Raw genomic sequence first — 21441 nt, 5'->3', positions numbered from 1 at the left:
CCTGCAGGTGCAGCCGCACCGCCACTGGTGCCAGGCACTTGGTGAATAACCTGGGTGCCGATTTCAATCCGAAGGGAAGGGCCTTGAACTGATAGTACTGCCCCTGGACCACGAATCGTAGGAAATTGCGATGTTCCTTTAGAAAGGGGATGTGGAAGTAGGCATCCTCCAAGTCCAGCGACGATAGGAAGTCGCCTTCCTCCAGCTATCCCAGGACGTGCTGGAGGGTGACCATCTGGAATTTCTGAGACTTGATGTACTTGTTTAGACGACGAAGGTCCAGGATGGGTCGCCAACTGCCGGTCTTCTTCTGGAGGAGGCAGTAGCGCAAGTACACTCCAGAGCCCCGGAGCCTTTTTGGGACAAGTTCTATGGCCCCCTTTCTTAGCATCGCTCGTACCTCCAGGAGTAGTTGTGGGACATGGTTTTCCTTCCTGGCCATGGCTGGTATATGGGGACACCTTCTCTGAAATTCCAGCGTGTGCCCGCGGGCCTGGGCATCTAGCACCCAAAGGTCAGTGCAGATGGACTCCCACACGCCGACAAATTTTTCCAGCCGGCCTTCCACCGGGGTGCTCGGGTGGGGGCCCGACACCACGGCCGGTTCAGTCCTGCTTCGTTGCGGGCTTGCCGCCTTGGCGATGACGACGCGATCCTCCTGTCTTGCTGCGTCCTGTGTAGGCTTCCTGCAACGAGGAGCGGGCCGCTTGGCTGTACGACAAGGAACCGCCGCCAAATCCTTTGGAGGCACCTTGCTTGCCTCCGGAGTTCCAAAAGGACGGCCATCGTTGTTGAAGAACACCCACGCCCGAGCCGTCTCGGTGTCTGCCTTGATGGCCTGCAGTGACTCGTCCACTGTCTTGCCGAACAGGTTGTCCCCGTCGAAAGGCATGTCCAGAACCTAGGTCTGCACGTCCTAGTGGAAGTCGGTGGACTTGAGCCATAGGCACTGGCAAAGGCAAACACTGCTGCCCATCTGATTAAAGCCGGTGTCAGCGATGTCCGTTGCCACCATAATGGCGTGGTCTGACGCCACCTCGCCTTCCTGTAGGATTTCCAGGGCCTCAACACTCTTGTCGTCCAGGAGGAAGTCCAGCAGTGGAGCGATCTTGAACCACAGCTCCCTGTCGTAGCGCACCACGACCGTGAGGGCGTTGGCTGCTTTGATAGTCGTTGCCGCCAATGAGATGACCCGTCGTCCCAATGGCGTCCAGCTTCTTCCCCTCACCATCCGGGGGGATGTAGAAGTTGAGGCCATCGCTCCCGCCAATTTCTTCTTGGCCACCGCAGAGACCACCAAATCCGGGGTCGGCTGTGCTCTGAGGCACATAGGGGCAGAGTCCTGGCCACAGTACTTCTTCTCGTACCGGTCTCTCCTAGCGGGAGCCGTGGCCGGGTTCTTCAGGAGTGCCAGCCCCTCGTTGCAGATGTTGTCCAGTAGCAGGACTGAGAGGACAGTCTTCCTCTTGGCCTCCCGTCATTCGGAGAGGAAGCCCTTGTTCTTCTGTTCTTCAGGGCAGAGCTGGAAGAGCTCGGATGCCCTGGCGATCATGGCGTGGAAGGAGCTAATTTCGTCGGGGGGAGGAGGGGGCCTGGGGAGGTGGTGATGGGAGGTCCATCCCGTCGTCACCACCGTCGTCGTCGTCCGTCCCCGTCGTCGCCGCCGTCTCATCCCTCGGTGGAGGGGATGGGGGGTGAAGGCTGGAAGGGGGGAGGAGGATGGACTCATCTCCGCTTGTTAGGCGGGCTCCCCGACGGTCCAGGCTCTGCTGGGTTGTCGGTGGGGGATAAGGGCATCCTTGTCCTCATCTCCGTACATAGGGCCTGTGTAGCCATCAAGATAGCTCCTGAATTGTCCCCTGGTACAGGTACCGGCTGCAACGGGGCTGAAGGCTGGGGCGTGCGGCCCTCCGCGGCCCTATCCTCATCGGCTCCCCTGTTGCTCTCTTCATCTGCCTCGTCGGGATCCTTCGGGTGGCCCTGGATTCTCCTGTCCAGGATCCTTTGGACGCTAGCCAACTCATCCTCAGAGGTGATATCCGTGTCTGTTATGTCTACTGTGCCCCTCCCTTTCTCCTGCTGGGGTTTCACGGGGGTCTTCTCGATAGGCAGAAAAGAAGATTCCCTCCAGGGTGGCAGGGAAACTCTAGCCCCTGGAGCTGTCTCCACTGGGGAAGCCTCCATAGGTTTCAACAGGCCGCCACGACTCCTTCAATCGAGGCCTTAGACGGGTGAATCAGGGCCTTCACAACCTTGGACGCGCCTGAGGCCTTCACCTCTGGGGGAGGGTCACCGCCTCGCTCCCCCTCGGCTGTCTCCGTCAGGATCGACCGGGGCTTCTCCCGAAGCTTACCCGGGTTCTCCGACCTCCTCTGTACCGAGCCAGAGAGTTGGCTCGTGGTTGATGGCGTCAGTGATAATGCGCCCTGCCTGGCAGCCGAGGAGCCCGACCGATCGGCGCTCGCGGTGCCCGTGGACTCGCGGTGCTTACTCTTTTGTTGGGCTCCCATCGCCGGAGCACCCTCAAAGGTCTTAGAAGACCGCTCGGACTTCCTCTTCTCACCTGTTGCTGGGCTATTCCCCTCCAGCCAGTTGGTGAGTCGAACGAGACGATCCTTCATTGTCCATTCGGACATGTTCTTACAAAACGCACAGCCCTTCTCCACGTGCGATTTGTAGTCGTGAAGACAGTAGAGACACCGGGAGTGCTAATCTTCCTTGAAGACTTTCTGTAATCCGCATCCAGGGCAGCTCCTGAACAAATTGGATCCAACAGGCGTCGTGTTTCCTTTGTCCTGGGCCATACCACGCGGGGTAGGCTTCAACTCGATGGAAATTCGCCCTTGAGGGGCGTTGAAAATTCCAAAAACGGGTCCCTGTTGATCGGAAGTAGAATCGGTTGAGCTTGAGGCGAAAATATAAGAGTAAACTTCGAAAAAAACACAAAACGCAGTAAAAGCTCGAGAGCTATAGCACGAGGAATCCCAACACTTGAACGTGCGGTAAAAATCTGAAGATGGCTGCCAGAGGAGGGGCTTAGGTAGAGGGCAGTCATTGGCTGGGGGGCAGTATGACCCAGAGATCAGTGTTTGGTTACTAGTAGAAAGACAGTTCAGAAACTAAACAAACTGATTTTTTCTTTTTGATGATGGGGAATATTCATGAGCATGTGAATCCATGCTGGAGAAGCAGATCTCCCATTGGGTCCTCTCCGTTTTGGTGCAAAGGGAACTTTGGATGAGAGGAGCCTGGAAACACCACTACCAGGTCGATCTCCTGAGTTCTAACTGAACAAAGGATAGGATCCAAGTATCCTGCAACTACGAAGCTGAGTCGAGGAACCGCTGGTGACCCGCTGGAAGGTTTGGCACCCTGAGCCCGCTGTCGTCCCGTGGGACCCCTCTGCATCTGGTCGTCCTAGAAGGTCTGCAAAAACGCTTCGACCCATTGGAATAGTGGGACCAACTATTCTTGGGACCTTCACCAAAACCTGCAAGTAAGCTTTCTCGGAAGTGCCCATGGGCCAACCAGTGGGCTGACCAGTTTACGCAGGACCTTTTCTCTGTCTCCGCCGTCGTTTCGAGGAGCCCTCTAAACCGGGTATACGACTAGCTCTGTGTCCACGGCACCCTCACACCGAATTTGGTACACTTGGCATTCCCAGGTCTGAAGTGAGACGAGTGCGCCCGGCCGGAGTAAACGTGATTACCGTGTTGCCCTGCTGCGGCAAAGTCCTTTGTAAGTCCGCTGCATTTGTGACCCTCTTGCCCCTGAAGCCTACTGCAGTGAAACTGGGACGATTCATCCACCCAGAGTGGAGAAATTGCCAATGCCCCGTTTGGGAATCCTCGCTGGATCTCAGGAACAAAAAGGTGCGGAGACGTCCTTTTTGCGTCCATCCAACCTGCAACTGAATTGGACTAACCTGCCGAAGCTTGGGTCTCCTTGCCTCAGGGACCAGTGAGTAATCATTACCCCAACCGTTGGCCCATAGCGCCACAACCCAACTTGACGCACAAGTGGCCCATGCTGGCCCCTCTCCTGTCCACTGCTATTGCGAAATTTCGACACCCTCCCGAACTCTCGAACTACCTCCGCCTTCAAGTGGAGGTCCTTCTTGAATAGTGGGAACTTATTCTTCATCGCCTTATCCACCTTCCCGAGCTGTGAGAGCCCCCTGAAGAGACCTTGTTTTGCCCATTGGAAAAACCGCGTGCGCTGGCACAAATGTACTATTGAGCACAAGGCTCCCCTCTTCTTAGGGCTTGGACTGCCTCTTAGGTGAAAATCTGATGTTGAATTGGGCCTAAAGACTAACTGCACTACCCGTTTCGTTCCCCTCTAGGTTGTCAATCTATTTTGTGCAGTCACCCCTTTAGACCGCCCTGGTCTTGTATATATATATATTGTATTGAGTGTGATGTATTGGTTTACTTAGTTTTACTGTGATTTTTTGCTATAGTCTGTTACAAAGGCCTTGTAATAAATGTGTCTATATTTTTAATATAACACCTGTCTGGAGTAATTTGTAAGTGTCCTTGCTCTGTGTGCTAATTGAGGTCCTTCAGTCACCCTCACCCCTCCTGAGACTTAGTCTTGACCGCCTGCCATAGCTATCCTGATTGGTCTGGCTTGTCCAGAAGTTACCCTGTTCCAAGAAACTAGGTTGGCCTTCTGAACCTCTGCCCCTCCTGGTCAGAGTTCAGAAATCCTTCTTAACACTCATCAACGTAAGGAACTTAAAAAGAAACCTGTCCTCACAGGCTGGTGGGGTGGCAGGTGGTATTGATGGAGTAGCGGGCGGCTGCTGGGGCCTGTGTGTACTCTGCCTCACTGATTGCAGGTGGTTTCTGCCCTGCAACGTTTAATGATAAGCTATAGGCCACGTACCTGGTGAAGACCAGTCCCAGCTGGACACTCCATGTCCCACCTGCTCCCCGAACTGGGGTGTTGTCAGACTAGCGGCCATCTTGTCTGGCAAGGCAGCCATCTTATTGAGCTGCACGCCACGGGCCTGCGTCATGGTACCTGCTCGCTGGGACCGACCTCCTCCAGAACTCTCGGCGGTGGAGCTTGAGGCCTACCCTGCACCTCAGGACGAGACATGGTAGGTGTAGAGCCCTCGGCTGAATCGCTGGTAGTGCTGCGTACAGACGCCCCTTCAGACATTTGTCCGGTACTAGGGCCTACCCCCTCGGATGGACACCCGGTAAAAGAACCTTGCGGTCCCTCACCACTGTCTCCAGAAGGATCTAGTGACCCCCTCGGCCTGGCGACCGGTAGCTAGATGACCTTCGGTACCTGTGCTGGTGTGAGAACCTGAACGGTCCCCACCGCTTGGGTGTTTCCTAGGCAAGGAGTCGCCGTTGCAGGGTGCTATGGAAAAGAGCGGCCCTGCCTTGGGTCTTGACTTGTGCTTGACGAGGCTCTTCAAGTCCTCTGGAGGAGACTTCTTGATGAGCTCCCTCCACCATGCTAACCTGTTCTTCAGAGCTTGCGGTGTAAGCGTGTTGCACGCAGTACAGCCCTCCCAGCCATGGTCGGGCCCAAAGCAGCACAGGCACAGAGTGTGGGAGTCGGACATGGGGAAGAGCCCCTTGCAGTCTGGAAACCTGCTGAAGCCGAAGGACGTCGACATGCGCCGGGGAGAGTGTGGCACCCGTTTAAAGTTTAGAAGAAAAGACAAAAAGACAGTATCCGATAAGAGAGCATGGAATTACAAGGCTGAAGCCAAATCCAGGAGCGCTGGTGAAAGCGGTCCGTTCCGGTCTATGCAGAAAAGAGGACTGTGGAGTGGCTGTTAGGCAGAAACCTGTGCAGTTCCCTTAGGGACCACTGCAAAAGATTTAAGACTACAGGTGTTGGAAGTAAACCCACTTCGTAGCAGTCTGTACCACCCAGATTTACCTGGTAGCTGTGGCTGAGCAGTCAGACTTCCCTCAAGAAGAGTTAGGCAGTATGCAAAGTATACACAATAGGCACTCAGGTACAACAATACAAGCAAACACTGACCAGAGCTTTGGTATCAAAGTATATAATTATTTATTTAAAAACACACAGTTGAAACACTCCAGCACTCTTATTGTAAAATATTCTAAACACAGTTACTATTGTAATATATACACCCCTTTTCCCTTATCGGATAAGTCACAGTAAAACACCACTTATTTTCATACAGAGGTGAGCGCTTAACTAGATTGCACTCCAATAAGTTTGTGAGAAAGGGGGCAGAAAGACAGAATATGGAAAGGTACACCACTCTAAGGTTCAGGAACACTACAAGCAAGGCAGAAGAGCAAAAGTCACTGGTGAGCCAAAGTCCAAAGGCTGGGCCCACTCTTAGAGAGAGCAGAGCACAAATGCGCCCAAGATCACACAGTTACACTAGGCTGAGAAAGTCTTGCAGAGGGTTCAAAAAGAGTTTTGAGAGGCTTAGGAAAGTTTAGCCAGGGTGTCCCAGGCTAACCCAGGTTCGAAAGCCGGGGGCTAAATCTACCCTGTACAGTCGGTAGCAAGGGAAGCCAGGCGGGACACGGTACCTTAAGTGGGAAGGATCCTCCAGCGTTGGCAGTTGTTCCTGGTAGTGGGTGCAAGTTGCGTCGTCGTCCAGGGGAAGAGAAGATCTCGACTTGGAGGAAAGATGAAGGTCGTTGCACTACCAGGACCAGGGCAGAAACCAGCCGCTGAGTTTTCCGGTTAAAGGTGGTACCTTTGTTTCGCGGTCGTGGTAAAACGTGGTATCCCAGTTGCCGGGGTGCTTGGCACGGGCAAGGCGGCCACGAGGTACGTCGGGAAAGCGAAAAGCCGGTGAAACTGGTTATCCCCACCAGTCAAAGGAAGAAGACTCTCCGGCGGGAGATCTCCTCTGTCGTTGGGAAAAGTGGTGAGGCAGTCCAGCAGGGCTCCACCGGTAGTGGTGTCGTGGCATGTCGGCTCAGCTTCTCCCTCGTCGGATTCTTAGGTCCTGTGGCGACTTCTGAAGTTCCAGTCCCCAAAGCCCTGCTTTTATGCAGCAAACCCCCATTCACTCAGCCTAGCTGTCACTCAAACATGCTAAGTGGTGAGCCGGCCGGCTCCCCAATTGGGCCAATCAGGATGGAGTGCGACTTGAGTTGCCTAGGCAACTCAGTCCAGGGTGCCTAAATTTCCCTCCACCCCTCCTAAGTACCCCAGACAGAGTGGCACCACTTTGGAGGGCTTCTGTGGAGAAGCCCACCAAAAAGTGGAACAAAGGGCTCGACTTGGGTTGGAGTCACAGAAGAGAACACAAACGCCATTTTAGAATCAAGTTTTGGCAAAAATTATCAACCGGAGAATTAATATTAATTAAATAAACCGGCGGTATGCTCGAGGCTACCGTAAATAATTAAATAAAGGTAGTAGCCTAAAACAATGGGAAATCCCATAGGAAAATATTTGCGGTTGAATATAAAAAGTAGTATCCACTGCCACCAGCCAAAACTCGATCAGGGGGGACGGAGACGTGCCCCCTCGACTAACAGACCCCGGGGCAATTGAATTGCCCCAGCCAGTACGTCCACAATATGAGGGTTTGTACTGGTTCTGTTCAGAATTTAAGACTAGTAAAGTCAATGGTGACTTTACATGCCCTGGGAGACAGTAGTCAGTCCCAGGGTATGGAATCTATACTGGGGGTCACTATGACACCCCTGTGTCACTGCACTGAGGGTGCTGTGTAACACATCACAAAAACACATGAAGCCCTATGGAGTAAAAGACCCCATAGCCCATTAAACACATCTACATTCAAAGAAACACACTCAAATCATGCCCAAGAGTGAGGGTAAAAGAGTCTCACTCTTGGCAGGAGAAAAAAATAAACCCCAAAAATCCAGCAAAGCTGCTGGGGGACTCACTAGGTTAGGAAATTCAGCCTAAACAGAGAATTCTCCCTAACAGTGGCACCGGTGGGCGGAGTCAGGGGAGCGCATGCGCCATGGGCCGCACCCTTGAGAGCCTCTAAATGTAAAGGGGAAGAAAAGAAATTCTGGTGAAAAAGGTTCCGTCTCCCGTCCCTACGAGCGACGCCCATGCAGATTGGAGGAAAGAGGACGGGACGCAAGAGCACGACCTGTAGTTGCAAGTGCTCAAACGGGAGCCCTTTTTAAATATTGGGACAAAAATTGCTGTTAGCCAAGTCTCTGGCACAGCTTTCTCCCCAAGTATAGTCCTAAATAAACTGCCTAGGACACCTGCCCAATTTCTGGATTGTTTTTAAGACCACACATCGCCAGGCCCTCTGGCCCAGAGCACTTACTCCAGAGCTTGTTATAACACTTACGTGAAGCATGACTCGCTTGAGTAAACAGGGGGATTAAATGGCTTTCTGCGGCCTCCAAAATAGCCAGTTGTTTAGATAGGTCTGGTTCAGAGGGGGGATAGGCAATGATTTGCGGTTGTTCTGCGTTAAAATGGGGTGGTAGCTCTACTTTGACTCCACAGTGGGGGTTCCTGTGGTAAAGGCATTTGGAACTGCTTCAGTGCGAGAGCTTCTAGACAAATGATTTGGTACTAGTATGGAATTGAGATGGAGTAAGTTACTTACCTGTAACTCCTGTTCTCCAGCATAAGTATCTTTCAAAGATCCACATGCTGTTTGAATATTCACTGTCGACAGGCTGAAAAATCCTCAGAGACTTCAAAGCAGTTTCATCTGAAATGAAGAACTGCAATCGCTTTAGTGTTCTCTCAGTGTTGTTTTGGGTCATTTGCCCCTCAGCCAATAGGCATCTCCTGCAATAGCGTCTACCCTGGAGGCCATATTCAGATCTGCATAATGCACATGAGTGCCAGAATGTGTCGATATGAGTTGCATGTAGTTTAGGCAGGTGGATTGCAGGTGAATGTATGAAAGATATCAATGCTGGAAAACTGAAGTTACAGGTAAGTAACTTATTCCTTCTCCAGTATTGGATATTTCATAGATCCACATGCTGTTTCAACAGATTGAACAGCAGTATATACAGCCAATCATACAATGCCTAAACAGGAGGAGGAAAAAGGCTCTCCTTCAAGGTAAACCTCACTTTAGGTGAACAGATGCCTAAGGACAGCTTGCCCAGCTCTTGACTCCTCTGCTGAATTTGCCGATACAGTAGAACCTGATGAGGGTGTGGACAGACCTCCACGTTGCCGCCTTGTAGATGTCCAAAAGGATAACACTGGAAAGGAAGGCAGTGTCAGACGAAACAGCACTCGTGGAATGTGGTTTAGGTGGACTAGGAAGCAGCCTGTTGGCCAGTTGATGGCAAAATGAAATGCAAGCTGAAAGCCAGTAGTAGGAGGAGGAATTGGTCAACTCGTTGCAGATGGCTGTAGGCCCAAACGCCACAAACAGCTGAGAAGGTGAAACGACAAGGGTGCAGTATACATGAAGGTGGGGTTTGTTCACAACATGATCTTAGACTTGTGGAAAACCAGATAAGCAGGCTTGACACAGAGCACTTGGATTTCGCCAATCCTTCTGGCAGAAGTAATCAAAACCAAGAAAGCAGTCTTCCACGACTTGATGTCAGCCTTATGCAAAGGCTCAAAAGGATGTCCCATCAATTTAGATAGCACAACATTGAGTTCTCAATTTGGCGCTGGAGTGTGTACTGGAGGAAAACCACAGAGGCAATGAAATCACAACAAATGCAAAGAAGGAATATGAGTGAAAAAGGAAATTGCGGCAAAATGAAAGTTGATAGGAGACAAGGGTCAAGCCGCTACATGCCAAAGTCATTAGATACAGTAGGATCTGTTGTGGAGGGAAGTGGATGGCGTCCACTCCATGAGCGGCACACATAATTGAAAAATGTTTGCACTTGTTATTGTAATGAGATATGATGGCAGGCATCTGAGCCTTCGGTAGGATGTCCCAGTAGTCCTAGGGCCATATCTACATGGCTGAACTCTAGTGAAGCAGCACCCAAGCCGTCAGATTGAGTGAGACTGGGTCATGATGAAGAACAATTCACTTGCACCTGGACAGGTCGTCGAATGTTGGTGGAAAATTAATGGATAGCGCAGAGGACAGAGCCAGGAGATCCAAGTAGGAAAACTGTCTGGGCCACACTGAGGCCACCAGAATCAGTTCGCAATGCTGTATCTCGTCTCGAATTGTAGGGTAAGGCATATAGAAACGTACCCGTCCACAGGAGCATTAAGGCGTCTCCCAGCCTATCAAGCTGTAGAAACCTGCTTGTTAAGGCAACTCACTGAGTTATATCTGGTGGGAAATAAGGCAAAGTCTGGCATCCCCCACACCCAGAAGGTGCATAGAGCTTGATTGTGGAGGAGTTCTTGCTCGTAGCAGGAACAAAGTACCCTGCTGAGAGAATCAGCTATGGAGTTGTGAATGCCTGGCAGATGCAAAGGAGAGCAGAACATACAATGAGAAAGAGCCCAATGCCAAAGGGATTGTGCTTCTGCGGACAGGACAGAGGACCTGGTGCTTCCCTGTTTTTGGATCTAGAACATGGTGGTTGTGTTGGCGGTGAACACACAAACCACCAACATTGCAGGTGAAGGCGAAAGAATTTCAGAACCCAGAACATTTCCCTCAGCTCCAGGACATTGAAATGTTAGGACTTCTCTCCTTTCAACCACAGAATTACGGCGTAAAGATTGCTAGTGTGGGCTTCCTGCCCTCGATGGTTGCATCAGTGGGGACCGTGAACGAATGTTGCATGACAGAAATGGAACTCCCAGTGTGAGGTTGGAGCCTTCTAACCAGCGACGAAGGCTGTCCTGCAATGGACGTGTGAGAACAGCTTGTCGTCCCTATGGCAGGGTGACTTGTTGCCCAGCAGGCATCCAGAAAATCATGGACCAATCACATGAGAAGCCGACAGTTCTGTATTAGAGGGATACACAAACACATCATTCCTGAGGTGGGATTTCAGCATCCAGACTGAGGAGACTGATCATGCACGTAAGCAAGTGAGTCTTGGATAGATTGATTTTGACTCTGTCTGGGGACGGGGTAGCAGTGCCACAGACTGTGTTCAACTGAGCTTCCTAGGAAAGCATCTGTTGGGAAGGAGTCACAAAGTATTTTCTGAAGTTGATGGAGAAACCTAAAAAGGAGAGGCAGGCCACTGTGGCCTCCACTTGTTGTGTGCTATGTTGAGAGACGGAGCCCTGACCAACCAGTCGTCCAGATACAGGTAGACATGAACACCAGACTTACAGAGGTGAGCGCTGATGGGGCACACACTTTGTGAACACCTTTGGGGCGAACCAGACTCCAAAGGGTAGGTCCAAAAACTGGTAATGAAATCCTGCAATAGTAAAATGGAGGCACTTGCGGTAATGGATGGAGACAGGTAAATATGCATCCTCCAAGTCCAGGGACGACAAGAAGCTCTCTTGTCGCAACTGAGGATGTGTTGCAGTGTGACCATCTGAAATGTTTGTGCAGCCACCTGACTTTTTCGTGAGAAGAAAATAGCGGGAGTAAATGTTCTGACACAATTAGCCAGATGGGACATGTTCTATCGCACCCTTTGAAAGGAGAGCGTGAACCTTGTGTTGTACCGTGAAAAGTTGCTTTTACGATTTTGTGGAAGGTGGCAGCGTGGGCAGATGCCTGCTGAACTCCAGAGTATGTCGGCCTTTTAATAATGAGAGCACCCACTTGTTTGTGGTAATCCGCTGCCAGCGATGCGGAAAGTGGGAAAGGCGCCCTTCCCACTGGTGTGTGGAAGTGGAGGGGAGGGTCTGTGTGGTGGTCAGGCTTGTTTGCTAGATTTGCCTCTCGCCTGAGAGGAGCCGCTGCGTCATTAAATACGTCTACAGGTTTGGGACAGGGCTTTGCAGTTGTCGACAGGGCATAGGTGTTCGATGTGTGTTAGGCAGAATCCTGTGCAGTGCCCTTACGGACCACTACACACAATTAAGACCACAAGTGGCAATACAAGTTTTACCTTTGCTACAAGCCTGTACTACTAAGCTATAGTGGTAGCAGTAGCAGAGCAGCCAGGCTTATCTCAAGAGTATATGAGCAGTAGCAGAGATTACACAAAGGGACCACAATTACTGTGACTCAAGCAAACACTGACTCAGGGTTTCAGGTAAAAAAATATAAGTACATTTATTTTTAAACCATCAGTTATAAACACAACACCTCTATTAAACTTTAAACAAAACCGCACGTAAAATATACTACAACTAACCAATTCACTTTGTACAGTATGTCTCAAGGTAAGTACCCTGTGTTTAAATGAACCGGTGTTATGAACAAAACACGCTACCGCGGATACGGTTGCGATCACTTTTTGACAGTTCGGTCTACTCAATAAACGCGTATCTGTGACATGAAATGCTACCGGGGCAAAAACACACTTAGCACCTGAGATACCCAGAGGGAGTTGGAGGTAAAAATCACAGGCAATATTTAGGTTAGGCAGACAGTATCGAGAAACACTCAAACAGGTATTCAAAAGTCAAAGGGTCGGAGCCAGGTTTAAGTGACACCGGAGACCTGTTGCCAAAGATCACACCGTTAGTTCACGATTCAGTGTAGCCCAAAAGTACTTGAATATTGTCAATGTTCGGAAGGAAAAGTTATAAGAAGGAGGGAAGACAAGGACGAGCCTTGAAGATGAAGAAAAGGGATGCACCCAGTTTCCTCGAGTAGAACACAGTACCTTATTCTCACGATGCAGTTGGAGCCCTGGCAGTTGTTCCTGTTGGTTTCCCGCAGACCCACGATTCCTGGAGCTTCGTTGTGAAGGAGGACGTCTGAAGGGGGTCTGCACCACACAGGGCTGAAGCCAGCAGCAGCGACAACGAATAAAAGATGCGCTCCTTAAAAACAGGAGAGGCTCAGCAGGTGGCTATCCGGACCACTACAGAAGTGTGCAGCGAGTTCGACCACGACGGACATCTCTGGCTGAAGATGATGATCTGGTTATCCCCACCAGGCTCAAGGGAAGACGACTCCGGACTGGATCTCCTCTTAGTCGTCGAAGGGTAGATAGCTCAGGACTGCAGCAGGGCTTCACCGGAACAGGGTAATTGCAGCAGCCGTCGTTCTCTCCGCTTCTCTTCAGTTCCTTGTAGTTCTAGAGGCGACTGACTTCTAGCCCAAGAGACCTGCCTTTTATGCGCAAAACCCCCATTCACACAGCCTGGCTGTCAATCACGCAGCAGGGAGGTAGTCCAGCCGGGACAATCACCTCAGCCAATCATGGCAAAGTGCGAGTTGGGGTTCCTAGGATACCCTGTGCAGGGGGTGACTACACCCCTCCCTCATATTCAGCCCACCTAGACACCCAGGCGCCTTGAGGAGGGCTTCTCTGCAGAAGCCACCAAAAAGACGGTGAACAAAGAAGGCAAACCGAGTTTGCCGCGCAAAGTAAAACACAAGAAGGACTTTAACAAAAAGAAATGGCGAATAAACCCAACCGGAGCCAAAAGAAAGAGTATTTGGTCAGGCGGGTTTATGTTCGAGGCTAATATAATAGCCAAGAACAGTACCATGTTTATCTAATATAATCGCGGTAGAAAAGTTAGGGTAGATACCACTGCCACCAGCCAAGTCTAAATTTTAAAAGAGCGAAACAATGCTTAGGGAGGTACAGACAGAAAAGGGGCACAGATTAGCCCTTTCCAGTACTCCATGTAAGATGGGGTGCACTGGGTCTGTGGTAAAAATGACTATGTGAAATAAAATGACTATGTGAAATAAATGGCAACTTTACCTTTCTCTGGGGGACAGTAGTCAGCCTCAGTGAAATGGAGTCAGGGGGAAGTCTTAAAGACAACCCTGGGTTACTACACTGAGGGTGCGGTGTAACCCATACAAGAACAGGGGCACCTGGAGTGGTGTGCTCCAGTGCCCAAGATCACACAATGAGTAAAAACACATAGGCCAAAACACATGTAAGAGTGGAAAAATATGTACACTCTTACCAGGTGGAAAAAATAAACTCCAGAAATCCAGCAAAGCTGCTGGGGGACTCACTAGGTGAGGGAAATTAGTCCTAGAAGGAGAATTCTCCCTAACACTGTGTAGATTTAAGAATAGGTCGGTCGCTAGTCCCGTTCTGACCTTGGAATCCAGGACTTGTTGAGCTGAAAGGTCTGGTACGGCTGACCCTGCTTTAAGGGACCCAAGAATTGGGCGGTATCGAAGTACCTCTTGATGGGCTGAAGAGTATCATCCATATTTTTCCAAAAGAGGTCTTCACTATCAAAAGGGTACATCCACTACCTTGGATTGGATGTCTGGGTGAAAATTAGTTGCTTTAAGCCACCTTTGGTGATGCAGCACATCACTCCCCATCTGTCGAAAACCAGTATTGGCAATGGTAACCTGTCACCAAGATGGTGTGGTCGGACGCAACATTGCCCTTGTGCAGTAACGCAAAGGCTTCCTCCAGCTAGTCGTCGGGCAAGAAATTAAGAACTTGGCCCATTGTCACGACCCACATCCAGAACCCTCCTGGCAAGCTCATGGGCCAGGAGGGGTCTTGGCTCGGGTCTCCAACAAACTTAGGCATCCTTTGCCTAGGCCCTCTTTGGGCCAGTCCTGGCGCCTTTGGCGCCAGGCTCATACTTAATAAAGACTTGTGTTTAGGGAACTACTTTATTTCAAGTGCCAGCCAACATGGAGGAATCCACATAGCTTGGCTCCTTGGAACCAAGCTATGCGGTATAGTGTTTTGGGTGTGGTAGCCTAGGAACTACTTTACCTGGACTACTTTCTTGAAGCCATTTAAACCACACCCGACTTGGATAACACGCTTCGCGTTACTTTGCAATCTTGCAACGTGACGCTCATCGTGTTCAGCGGTACCCGCGAACCTCGGAAGAACAGCATCTGTAAAGAGACAAAAGGACATCGTTAACAGCAGCAGCTTACCTGTAATTTCATCGTTAGCTGCCCACAGCTCCTGTGAACAGCATCCTGGGATCAGCGCGTCTCCCGGACCGGCGGATCTGCAAAAAAGGAAGAAACAAGACATTAGACTTTTACAACATAACGAATTGTGCCCAAAAGCTTACCTCGCAAGTCGCCCCTCAACCAGCATCACCTCGGGATTTCATACACCGGGTGAGCACCGCAATCTATGGGAAAGAAAAGACAACAGGTTAGCAAAGGCAAGGCATCATAGCGCTGCGCATAGCGCCTATTTACTGCATCAGTGCACTCTTAATACGCCATAATTTACCGCCGAGACCCAATTCAGCCAATGCATCACATTGGACTTCCACGCACTTAAGGAAGAGAAAAAGACATTATTTAAACCAAGAAAGGCATGCAAGAATAACAACAATATACAACAGCAATAAGACCTACCTGAAAGACTCAAAATGGGCCGGCATCAGTGTAGTAACTAGATCGCATTCGCCCACAAAGGACAACGTGCCCCTGCCAAGAAGGCAGGACGGAGTGCACACCTGAATTAACAACAGCAAGGTGAGGAGAGGTCCCGAGGGGCTGCAGGCATACGGGGTGGTGGGGGGTTGTTTACCCCAGTTGCCCAGTCTTGAACATTGCCCACCTGTATTCCAGGCAGAACTTCCCCGCTGGTCACACCTGGGAACCGCAGAGAAGGATACCAGAGTCCCTACGACTGGGTGGCGTGCCCGTGGATACCAGGTGAGCCTAACACCCATCTCATACCACAGCTCTCGATCGTATCGGAATAAAACGGCCAAAGAGTTGACGACCTGCATGGTAGTGGCCGCAGTAGAGAGGATTCATTTGCTGAAGGCATTCAATTGTCTCCCTTGCTTGTCCAGAGGCCCAGCACACAAAGAGGGGTTGGCTGATCTCTTGCGGTCCACCGCATACTCCTTCATTCAGGACTAGGTATAAAAACACTTGGGGACAGCGCCCAATACTTCTTGTCGAACCAGTCTTTCTTACAAGGTGCAAAAAATGTATTTTTCATTATCATTAGATCGTCCTCCCAGATGTCTTCTAGAATAGGGACAGGCACGACTGTCTTCTGAGCCTTTTCTCTGCATTGTTAAGAGGAAACTCTCCTTCCTCTGCTTGGCGGGGAGGAGGTCAAACATAGTTGCTGCGTTGGACATGATGTTGTGAAAGGTCTCAATCGAATCAGGAGGATTATCCCTGATTGGAAGGCCTAAAGGTTCATCATCTGCAGGTATTGACACATCAAACCTGTCAAAGAGCAAAGAGTGAGTGGACGCAGCTTCCTGAAGATGGCCTCATGTGAGTCAGTCTCTGACAGCTCCCCTGGATAAGGTGGCGCTGGTGGGAGGACGCAGTGATGGCATCCAGGCAGAACAGGAGGCTGGCCATGTGAAAAGGGTAAAAAAAAATTCATTCGGTTGTTATATCGCACTTAATACCAGAGTCAGACCTCTATGCAGGAGACCTGGTTACGAACATGTGCTATTCAGTGATGTCTTGCCTTCAAGACAAGTGTGTTGCCTCTGAGCTATCCTCCTGGCCAATAGAAGGGACTTGTGACTGCAGCTCCAACACCAAAGTTTGAAGGGTCGACAAAACATCCATCGTGAGGTAGTGCGCCTCTGGAGGAGTGGGTGGCAGCCAAGGCTGTGAAGGGAAGGAAGTGCCATGAGGTGGCTGCGCAGGAAGCAAGATGGAACGGTTGTCTTCCTCTTCCAAGAAACCCCCCCTCCGGGCTCTCAAAATCAGTGCCCATCACATGTTCGAGAATGTCCTCTGAAGCACATTTGATGGACTAGGTAAAGATGAGGGGCCTTGTGCTTCAGAGTGAAGTGCGTCTCTTTGTGCCTTTCACGAAACTGTAGCACAGCAGGCAAAGGTTGTGGGAGTGAAGAACTCTTCGATATGGACGGGATGAACTTCATCTGAAGCATAGTTGTGGTTGACACGGTGGTCATCAAAGAAATGATCATTAACCAGGGTGACATCGACAGAGTTTGACACAGATGATGTTGTCAGAGTCTTGGGATGACACAGACTTGGCCAGTGTAATCATTGTCAATGAGGAAGGCATTGCAGTGGATGACTAATTCGTGGATGAATGGTGTTCCGTAGCGCTGTAGACCGTGTCGATGACCATGCCGTTCGTCGTGGACTTCGATGATGACTGCTTAGAGGATTTGTGTGATGGAATGCCTTATCCCTCACCCTTTTCCCACAGGAAGCCTCCTCATCGGATCTCGACCTCTTTGAAGAGGGATCAAGCACTTTGGGTCTGCTATGGCAAAGAGAAGCATGGCCCTTGAGTCTGTGGCATACTCCCCTCACTCAGCCAGGCCACCAGCCTCCAATAACTGGCTTTTAAGGTCTTATTTAAGCCTCCGTGGCAAACGGAGCAGGAGTTGACATCATGGTTTAGATACAGACAGTACAAGCACTCCTTGTGTTGATCCGAAGTGTAATATTCTTGAGGTGGCAGGTGGAACATGCACTGAAAACGGCTTTTCTTAGATTTTGATATAGCCAACTGCAGAATATGCCACAGGCCTGAGCCCTGGGGAGCACTGAATGGGTGTACGACCTCTTATACCCAAAATATAAATAATTACCTGAGCTTTTCAACGAGATGAAAAGTAGTCTTGAGAGATGTAGTTTGCAAATAATCATCGAATGAAGGTAGAGAACTTGAAAAGGACTCCCAAACACTTATACGTCCAGTAAGAATCAAAAGATGGCCTCTGGGGGATATAACACTAACGCGATTGCAGTTCTTCATTTCAAATGAAACTGCTTTAATGTAACTGAGGATTCCCAGCCTGACAATAGCAAATATTTAAAACAGCATGTGAATGTATGAAAGATAGAATGCTGGAGAACTTCTCCCCTTCTATTTTTCTGGGTCTGTAATAGTATACCAACGCTTCAAGGTTGGCATAACAGGGAGTCTGGTTTGCTTTGCTGGAGAAGCATATATATTCACAATGTAAATTTCCTGTTCAAGTGGCACCATTGTTACTATTTCAGGATCACACCAAGCCACTTGGTGGCTATATTAAGATTTTACGGGTTCGTTCTTGTCTCCGCATGAAGCAAAGTCAAGATATGGGTAATCTGCAGGAGGAATTCTAGCAATTAGAAATCTTATGCTATTTTGCCTACAAGGTAAGTACCCACATTACTGTACATTCGAGTTAGAGACTCTGCATTATCCTGATCTATATTAATTTGTACACAATTGCCTAATTGATGGCATCTTACCTCTGCAAATAGCCAGTATTCTGGCTGCCTTACTACATAACAAAGCCAGTGGCAAATCTTACCTTTGCATGTGATCCGGGCTCAGGTTGGCAGTGTTTAAAACGCAGACATAGTGAGTGGGAATGCCACAGCCCTGTCTCACATGGTGGGCAAGCAAGTAAAAATCTACCCTGTGAAGAACAAGACGCAAAAAGCAGTAATTTAGTACTCAGACCAAATGTAGATGCATTACCATGATTTCCTAATCGATTAATGGTTTAGTTGCTATGAGAACTTGTTATCTACAAGCAAATGCTCTTTGACCCAATACTGTCATTATTATTTCTTATTACGCGCCACATTTGTTTATTTCTTTTATTTATTTTTCGCTTTTTACAGGAGGTAAATATGTTTCAAAGCGGCAACAAGGAAGGGATGAGAAACAATTAAAATACATACATAAAATATTAAATAGTGGGCTGAGGACAAACCTACTATGCCTTGTGAGTGTGCAGAAGGGAGAAGGAATGGGATAGGTGCTGGGGTGCTCATGGGTGAGCAACAGGTGAAGTGAAATTTAAAGTAAATGCGAGCTTCCAAGGGTGGATGGTGAGCCAAGTTAAGTGCTGAGGATAGGCAGAAGCTGGAGCGATTCGGTGGGGAAGGTCAGGGCACCGAGGATGCAGAAGGGCCCTGAACACCAAGCAAGCAACTGTGAGATTAGCAGAGGAGAGAAGGAGGCAAGGAGGAAGTAACGAGGAAGGGCTTGAGGATGTTCCGGAATTTAAGAAAGTCCTGCTCAAGACGAAGAGGCAGAGGGCGGCTGTTCCAAAAAAGGGAGCCAGCTGAGCAAAGTGATTGACCTCCTGCCCTCTGTTTAGCAAAAGGCTTTACACACAAGAAGCTGGTGCCAGAGGAGCGCAGAGGTCTAGATGGGGAATATTTAATAAGAGAGAGTTGCCGAAAGTGTGGTCCTCGGCCGCAGACAGCCTTCCGAATGATACAGAGGGATTTGAATTTAATCTGTGAAACAACCGGGAGCCAGTGAACACTTTTTTAGGGAAGGAGATGCGGTCCCTGGGCTTGAGGCCATGGATAAGCCTTGATGTCCTATTCTGGATTAGCTGGAGGGGTAGCAGAGTGGAAGTAGGTAGATTTAATAGGAGGCTATTCCAATAGTTAAGCCTAGAGAAAACCAGGGCTCGGGTAACATTGAGCTTCTGGGGGAAGGTGAGAAAAAGAAGAATTCCTTTGAGAAGGTAAAGCTGAAAGTGGGACATCTTGGCAATGTCTTCAGTGTGAAGGAGGAATGAGAGAGAGGAGTTGAAGATGACTGAGGTTTCTGGCTTCAGAAGAGGGAGCAGGGGGAGAGCCCATGAAAGAAGGCCAGAGGGGGGGTCGGGTGCTGGGGTCCCAATTGTAAGGATCTCCGTTTTGCTGACATTGGGGCAGAGATCATTGGAAGTGCACCACCTTGGATGGCAGAAAGGCAGTCAGGGATGATGGAAGGTGCAAGAGGGTTAGCAGGAAGTTTGAAAGAGAGTGTGTCTCGTCAGCATAACACTGGATGTTGGGGGAGAAGGAGGAGATGAGGAGTGCAAGCGGAGTAAGGTAGATGTTAATGAGCCAAGGTGAGAGAATAGAGCCCTGGGGAACCCCACAGGTGGAGAAAGAAGTAGGAGAGGAGAAGGTGCCCTTGACGACTTGAAAGGAGCGGTCAGCTATGAAGGAGGACAGCCAGCCCAATGCCCGCTTCGAGATACGAAGGGTGCCATGGAGCCTTTGTAGAAGGATGGAGTTGTTGACTGTGTCAATGCAGAGGAGAGATCAAGAAGGATGAGGACAGCAGAAGAATTGGAATCCAGGGATGTGAGCAGTTCTTCACAGGTGTTCAGAAGAGCAGTGTCCGTGCCCCTGGATAATCAGGATCCAGATTGATAGTCAGAATCCAGATTGATGGCCGTGGAGACCGTCAACAAGTTCAGTGTGAGAGTTGAGTTGGGACAGGGCCAACTTCTCCAGTAGTTTCACCAAGAATGAGTTGATGGAGATAGGACAGTAGTTGGCTGGACAGGAAGGGTCTGCTGATGGTTTGCTCGTAGGCCTCAGGGCGCACATCAAAGACAAACAATACATACAAAAGGCAAGCCAGAATCAAGACGGAGAAAGGCAACAAAGAAGTTTAAGCAAGTTTAGCCTGGCTTAAGGTTAAACAAGTAGGTTTTGACTGCCCCCTTAAACACAGACAAGGAGTTGGAGGTTCTCATTGTCAGTGGGAGGGTGTTACATTCTCTGGGAGAAAGCACAGAAAAGCTAACACCTCCAAATTTAGCCAACCTAAATCGAGGCTGTTTACATTTTTGTGTTCGTAGCTGGCGCGAAGAGGCCTAGAGGGATGATCAACAACCAATCGCTCTGAGAGATACAGAGGAGCAATAGAAGTCCAGCAATTATAAGACAATGCTCAAATGTATTGCAGCAGTGCAGAAAAGTAACTTTGCTCAAAGGAACCTCTTGAATACTTTCCATATACAATGTGGGAGAGAGGTTGTGACATCACATAATACCCCCAAAGACGTTTTTGTTAAATATGCAGGGAAACTAGTAACAGAAAATTCCGGCTTTTCACGGTTAAGAGTAATTAAGAATGTTTATCTCAGACAAAAAGATGCATACATATTTCCACATATAAAAAACATTCTAAAGCCTTTAGTTAAGGAAGCGTTAAGATGAACCAACTTATTAAAAGAAAATATATTAAATTTGACAGGTGTGGACAGTGACAAACATCAACTTGAGTCACCCCCGTAGAGATCACTGATTATGTAATTTGTAAACTCATTGTTGATCCCTGGTGTCATCTCACATATGTTCACATAGGCTGAGAAGAGTAACACGTTTAGATTGTTATCTCTTCCCACAGCAGACGAATTTCATAGGCTTTCTTGTGATAAGTTGGTTCATTTTAACTCGCTCTCAATTGAAGTTTTGTCACTAAATTTCAAGGGTTTGGTTATTATATATATATATATATATATAGTAATTGGTTAGTTAAACCTTTGCAAAATACCATATCACAATTAACAATATTCATATCTATATCATAAAATTTACAGTTTACAAAATTCATCAATTTCTATTACATTTCATTACCTTACAAACCAATGGCATCAATTACAGACTTTACTTCAATATATATTCACTCCTATTAAAATATTTTTACACACCTTCATCCACAAAACTAATAATACCTGTAATTTAGAAATGACCTACGAAACCACTTCATTAAACATTCTCCAATAAAATTA

At 49.0% G+C, this 21441-nt stretch overlaps 1 protein-coding gene across 1 annotated transcript in view; it reads right to left on the bottom strand.

Moving 5' to 3' along the window:
* The window catches only part of PIWIL2 (piwi like RNA-mediated gene silencing 2), a 2524398-nt gene that overhangs the window by 10027 nt on the left and 2492930 nt on the right, over window positions 1-21441 (bottom strand). Inside the window, exon 22 of the mRNA XM_069617761.1 lies at window positions 18217-18324. Coding sequence (XP_069473862.1) covers window positions 18217-18324 — 108 coding nt within the window. The remainder of the gene's footprint in view (window positions 1-18216; window positions 18325-21441) is intronic.

The sequence above is a fragment of the Ambystoma mexicanum genome, chromosome 10 (genome assembly GCF_040938575.1).
Source record: "Ambystoma mexicanum isolate Mex_15411 chromosome 10, UKY_AmexF1_1, whole genome shotgun sequence".
Lineage (NCBI taxonomy): Eukaryota > Metazoa > Chordata > Amphibia > Caudata > Ambystomatidae > Ambystoma > Ambystoma mexicanum.
The sequence above is the reverse complement of the archived record's forward strand: the minus strand, read 5'-3'. Positions and strand labels throughout refer to the sequence as shown.